Source organism: Oncorhynchus gorbuscha, linkage group LG15 (assembly GCF_021184085.1).
Source record: "Oncorhynchus gorbuscha isolate QuinsamMale2020 ecotype Even-year linkage group LG15, OgorEven_v1.0, whole genome shotgun sequence".
NCBI lineage: Eukaryota > Metazoa > Chordata > Actinopteri > Salmoniformes > Salmonidae > Oncorhynchus > Oncorhynchus gorbuscha.
In genome coordinates this window covers 9,500,856-9,506,923 of record NC_060187.1, presented here as the reverse complement: position 1 = coordinate 9,506,923, position 6,068 = coordinate 9,500,856, and the positions used below count along the sequence as shown (strand labels likewise).

The following is a 6,068-nucleotide window of genomic DNA, read 5'->3' as shown; positions in this document are numbered from 1 at the left end:
ATTAATTCCAGTACACAGTGAATTCCAGTACACAGTGAATTCCAGTACACGCTTTTCCCAGTACACGCTTTTCCCAGTACACGCTTTTCCCAGTACACGCTTTTCCCAGTACACGCTTTTCCCAGTACACAGTGAATTCCAGTAGACAGTGATTTCCAGTACACAGTGATTTCCAGTACACAGTGAATTCCAGTACACAGTGAATTCCAGTAGAGAGTGAATTCCCAGCCTAAACTCAGCAATCAAATACAAGTGGAATTACAAGGATAAAAACAACCCTATTAAATTAATTATTAAATGAATTACATTTAAAAGTGATATGTACTGTATACACTGAGTGTACAAAACATTAAGGAGGCCGTCCTGATATTGAGTTGAAGGTAACATGTCTCCTCCCCTTCATCTACAGTGATTGAAGTGGATTTAACAAGTGACATCAATAAGGAATCATAGCTTTCTATGTCATGGAAAGAGCAGGTGTTCATAATGTTTTGTCCACTCTGTACATTTGTAAATACAGTTTTTAGACTGAACAAAAATATAACCGCAACATGCAACAATCTCTACGATTTTACTGAGTTACACTTCATAGAAGGAATATTCATTAGGCCATAATCTATTGATTTCACGACTGGGCAAGGGCACAGCCATAGGTGGGCCTGGGAGGGCATAGGCCCATCCATTTGGGAGACAGGTCCACTCACTGGGGAGCCAGGCCTAGCCAATCAGAATGAGTTTTTCCCCACAAAAGGTATTTTTACAGACAGAAATACTCCTCAGCACCCCCCCTCAGACGGTCGGATGTGGAGGTCCTGGGCTGGCGTGGTTACACGTGGTCTGCGGTTGTGAGGCCGGTTGGATGTACTGCCAAATTCAATCAAATGACGTTGGAGGTGGCTTATGGTAGACAAATTACCATTCAATTATCTGGCAACAGCTCCAGTCGACATTCCTGCAGTCTGCATGCCAATGAAAAACTCCTTCAAAACTTGGGATTGTGTTGTGTGACAAAACTGCACATTGTAGAGTGGCCTTTTATTGTCCGCAGCACAAGGTGCACCTGTGTAATATTCGTGTTGTTTAATCAGCTTTTTGATATGCCACACCTGTCAGGTGGATGGATTATCTTGGCAAATGGGAAAAGCTCACTAACAGGGATGTAAACAAATTTGTGCTCAATTTGAGAGAAATACGTTTTTTTGTTCGTATGGAACATTTCTGAGATCTTTTATTTCAGCTCATGAAAAATGGCAACGACACCTTCACATGTTGCAATTATATTTTTGTTCAGTGTACATGATGTAGGACAGTAGATACAACCTATAGTGTCTGTAGTATTTACACATGGACATTTTAAGGTCTAAGAGCACACATTGATCACTGAAAGGCATCACACCCAATTCTCCAGGGACCATAACAGTAAGTGCCTTCATTTTCTCACTCGGTCATGGCCTAGGTAGAGCTGTGTGAGTGGGGCATCTTCCTCACACCCGTCTCTCCTCACCTCGCCTGAAGGAACAAACAGTAACATGATTACGATGTGGTGTCTGATTGATTCCATTTGAATATCTAAACTGGGTTTATCATTACTAACGTCTAGCAATTAGGAGATCAGCTCAAACTGATCTTTTGATAATGAGTTATTTATTGAACCATTGTTTGTGCAGTCAACAGTGAGTGTAACACTAGTGACTATGAGAGTCAGGGGTGTGTATGTACCATGTGGGGTTTACTGATCACTGGTGCTGCAATGGATGGCCCCCCCTTCAAGGCTGACATCAGTCCGAGAGGCTTTTGGCCGGTGAGCTGCATTACAGACAAAACATCACAAACGGATTGAGTTTTACAGCAGATCCTCCTGATCCCCAGAGCTTGATGGACTCGTCATAATACTTGTGACGTAGCCAAAAATATATAAAAAATGTACACAGACACTTGAAACAGTGAATTTCTAAATCGGCATGAGACCTCCGTAGCCCGTAGCTACTGACAAACCATCGGTCAAACTGCTTCCTCCTGACGTGTGGTTGTTATCGTCTTGTCCATCCATTTATCTAGGCTGTCTGTCTCTTCCTGTGTCCCCCCCCTGACACCACTATTATGCTGACTGAGTCTTTCTCCTCAGCTATGCACCGGGACAACCATTACTGAAGGCAGTGTTTCCTTGGGTTACATTGCTCAACTGTTAACGTAGGGTTGTAGTGGGCTGGTAATGTAGTTCACTCAATACCATAGGGTCCCCACTGATAACACGCTTCTTTGGTTGGATCTGCTTGCTATCTAAAGTTATTTACAGTTCCGATAGTGTGCACAATTATTATTCTCTTACCTTAGGGTTACAGTTGGTTAGAGCGGTGGTGAGTGACTCGACATTCCCGTTGAGTGTTTTGACCTCAGCCTCCCTCAGAATCAGTCTCTCTCCCTGCAGGCTCTTCTCCTCCCTCAGCCGGTTCTGTTCCTTCAGCAGTCTCTCTACCTGCCTGTCGTGGTTCTCCCGGATCTCTAACAGCAGCCTGCTGCCCTCCGCCGCCGTCACGCTGCGGTTTTGGACACACTGCTGGAGGTCAAGGGTCAGATGGCTGTTCTGGACCTCCAGGCGACTGGACTGGACCTGGATGTTTGCCACCTGGATGAAGAGGATAAGATATTGTAGCAAATTCTTGGGGTATCCCCAACCGGGACTTGAACCAGGGGTTCAGAGACTGTCAAGCCAACACCTTAACTGTTATACTAAGAGGTCCGAACCTCTTGAAAAGGTCGCTAGGTGTTGGATTAATTAAGATGCTCTACAGAGCCAGGTTGCTGGATGTTTGTTTGTAGAAAGTGATGTGCAAATATACTTTTATTGATTATTTGATTGATACTGTAGGCAGTTGGGTAAAGCAGAAACAGACTGAGAACACTGGCTAACCTGTAAACTCCATGCTAAATTGAACATACCAATACTTTCCAAGTATGTTACCTAAATATTTGACCCAGGTCTGGTTCTTCTACATACCTTGTTCCCCACGTTGTCCAGGTATCTCTGGAATTTGTCCTCAACCTCCTTAGACAGGTTGGAGCATCTGGCCCTGATGTTCTCCATCTGCTCTGTCTGCTTCTCACAGGTCAGGTGAAAGGTCATGGAGTGAGGGAACAGGTTGTTGATGCGCACCAGGAAGTTACTGGTCACCATTTGGATTCCCTCCAGAGACTTGGCAAAGTCCTCTTTACACTTCTGGGTGTAGAGTTTCAGGTGTTCCTTCAGGTTGATGTTCTCCCTCCGCATAGAGATGGTCTCAAGGTTGTGGGCGTCACGGTCCTTGATGGCGTTGTCCCTCTCGATGCGGATGTACTGGCTGGTCTGGGTGAAGTTGGCTTCGATCAGTTTGATCATTGCTGCCTGCTGGGAGTTCAGAGACTGGAGGGTTTTTACCTCAGCTGAGGAGAAAAGATATCACAGCAGAAATTGTTGTGACTTGTTGTTATTAGATTGAAATGTTTGGGTCAATGTACTGTGTCAGGTCTCTATCCCAGTATTAGAATAGAACGCTCTGCCTAAGCCTGAGTGACAAAGGGGAAGTAGTAACGTACTGTTAGGAGTGGCAAAGATTAAAGGGGTGGTGGGTCCCCGGACTTGGGCAGCACGGCTCATCTCGAGCTTCTTCTTGTCTGTTTCACACTGGCTCTGTGGAGGACACAAAGTGTCAGGTTTATTATTCATAAATGAAAGCTATGCTCCTCTAATTGAAATAAACTGTCACTTTTTGGGAGAAAAGTTAGTGTGCAGATATTCTTGCATTATAGTCATGTAAGTGCAAAAACATTTGTTTTTATCTAACCTCTGAGATAAAACATAAATCAATTTCACAAGAGAGAACTGATATCATTTGCAGCAGAAACAGTTTAAAAAAATGTTCATAAATGTATAATTGTCTCTGTATAGTAATTATTTCTCAGATCTAATGCCCAAATAATTCCTGCACACTAAATGCTTCTTGTGCTGTACATCAGCTCACAAAATCAAAATGAACAAAACATGAGCTAGTATCTATTTATATTACATCATAATGTTACAGTCCCATCTCCTCACCGCTTTCAGTATGAGGGCTCTGATCTGCTCCCCGGAGGCATTCGCTGCTTTCTTTATCATGGCCACCTCTCCCTCCAGGGCTGTCTTCTCAGCCTTCCTGGCCCCCAGCGCAGCTCCCAGGTCAGCTTTATCCTTCCTCAGGTTAATGTTGTTCTCGCTGATCCTGTTCAAACTCTGCTCCAGCTCCTCTACCCTCCTCTCTTCAGCAGACTTCTCTGGCTGGCCGTAGACCAGGAACAGCACCAGGCTCACGATGATGAGGGACTGGATCAGAGAGGAGAAGAAGAAGACCACCCTCATGTAATAGCTGCAGCTCTTTCCCTTTGCCTTGTGGATGTCCTTGGCCTCCAGACCAAACTTGGCCTGTGAGTAGCTGTTGCCACTGTACATGTCTGCTGGATGTCGGTGTGGTCAAGAAGAGGGTATTGAAAAGTTAATGGAGGTCTCTTTGGTTTCTCAGGGGAATTTCCCTCCTTCAAAAAGCTCTCTTGGTGCTCTCTCAAAAAGTGCTGAAGCCTCAAAATGAGTAAACTCTTAGGTTACTAATGTTTAAAACGAACCAGAGTCAAATTCTCTTTGTCAGTAGTCCTGTATCTATGTAAAGGGTGACCCTGAGGACCATGTTTATAAACGCGGAGGCACACTTCCTACACTGTGACTCCTTCCTGGCCCTCCCCTGGCCCCTGGGTAGCCCGGCCCAGCCAGCGCTCCGCTCCAGAGGTTATCATAACTTCACCCTGCCCTGCGGTCAGCAGGGACGTCTGGGCTGACATCACTTTCACATCACTAGCACTGCACAGCCATCCTACAACCGTCAGAGACTATCATCACAGCATAACATATCAAATATATTGAAATAAAACGACAATGTACATAGACATATCAAATCCATATAGTAATGTCATGAGTTATTTGCAGATGGTGCATGGCTGAAGGACTGATCTATCTATCTTGGTATGTTACTGTGAACATCTATCTTATTGTTTTATGTCAACCCAATAGGAGCTGAGATACCAGTCATTTCATTTGAAAATAAAAAAGCATGACAAAATAAATATTAGAAATGAGGTTGAGATATCATGTTGGGAGATACGTTGCCTCCCAGACACCAGACCAGGCTCTGTGTATTCTTCCTCTCTCTCACCCCTCCCAGACACCAGCTCAGGCTTCTCACAGTGACCTCTCTCACCCCTCCCAGACACCAGACCAGGCTCTGTGTATTCTTCCTCTCTCTCACCCCTCCCAGACACCAGCTCAGGCTTCTCACAGTGACCTCTCTCACCCCTCCCAGACACCAGACCAGGCTCTGTGTATTCTTCCTCTCTCTCACCCCTCCCAGACACCAGCTCAGGCTTCTCACAGTGACCTCTCTCACCCCTCCCAGACACCAGCCCAGGCTTCTCACAGTGACCTCTCTCACCCCTCCCAGACACCAGCCCAGGCTTCTCACAGTCAGTCCTCTCTCACCCCTCCCAGACACCAGCCCAGGCTTCTCACAGTGACCTCTCTCACCCCTCCCAGACACCAGACCAGGCTCTGTGTATTCTTCCTCTCTCTCACCCCTCCCAGACACCAGCTCAGGCTTCTCACAGTGACCTCTCTCACCCCTCCCAGACACCAGCCCAGGCTTCTCACAGTCAGTCCTCTCTCACCCCTCCCAGACACCAGCCCATACTTCTCACAGTGACCTCTCTCACCCCTCCCAGACACCAGACCAGGCTCTGTGTATTCTTCCTCTCTCTCACCCCTCCCAGACACCAGCTCAGGCTTCTCACAGTGACCTCTCTCACCCCTCCCAGACACCAGCCCAGGCTTCTCACAGTGACCTCTCTCACCCCTCCCAGACACCAGCCCAGGCTTCTCACAGTGACCTCTCTCACCCCTCCCAGACACCAGACCAGGCTCTGTGTATTCTTCCTCTCTCTCACCCCTCCCAGACACCAGCTCAGGCTTCTCACAGTGACCTCTCTCACCCCTCCCAGACACCAGCCCAGGC

General features: G+C 46.6%; 1 protein-coding gene across 1 annotated transcript; it reads right to left on the bottom strand.

Annotated features, from left to right (window-relative positions):
• Window positions 1-1,123: 1,123 nt before the first annotated feature.
• On the bottom strand, window positions 1,124-5,252 carry plvapb (plasmalemma vesicle associated protein b). Its single transcript, XM_046300075.1, has 6 exons — window positions 4,073-5,252; window positions 3,574-3,667; window positions 2,999-3,420; window positions 2,330-2,626; window positions 1,720-1,806; window positions 1,124-1,509 (listed from the first exon to the last, which is right to left on the bottom strand). Exons 1-6 carry the CDS (start codon window positions 4,460-4,462, stop codon window positions 1,501-1,503), a joined length of 1,299 nt encoding a protein of 432 aa, XP_046156031.1. The 5' UTR covers window positions 4,463-5,252; the 3' UTR covers window positions 1,124-1,500.
• Window positions 5,253-6,068: the final 816 nt, after the last annotated feature.

Excerpts from the sequence above, each read along its gene's own strand:
- plvapb (XM_046300075.1), bottom strand. The coding sequence starts at position 4,462 with ATGTACAGTGGCAACAGCTACTCACAGGCCAAGTTTGGTCTGGAGGCC. Across the intron at positions 3,668-4,072 it reads GAGCCCTCATACTGAAAGCG|AGCCAGTGTGAAACAGACAA; the intron begins GTGAGGAGATGG and ends TGTCCTCCACAG. Across the intron at positions 2,627-2,998 it reads TGGACAACGTGGGGAACAAG|GTGGCAAACATCCAGGTCCA; the intron begins GTATGTAGAAGA and ends CTCTTCATCCAG.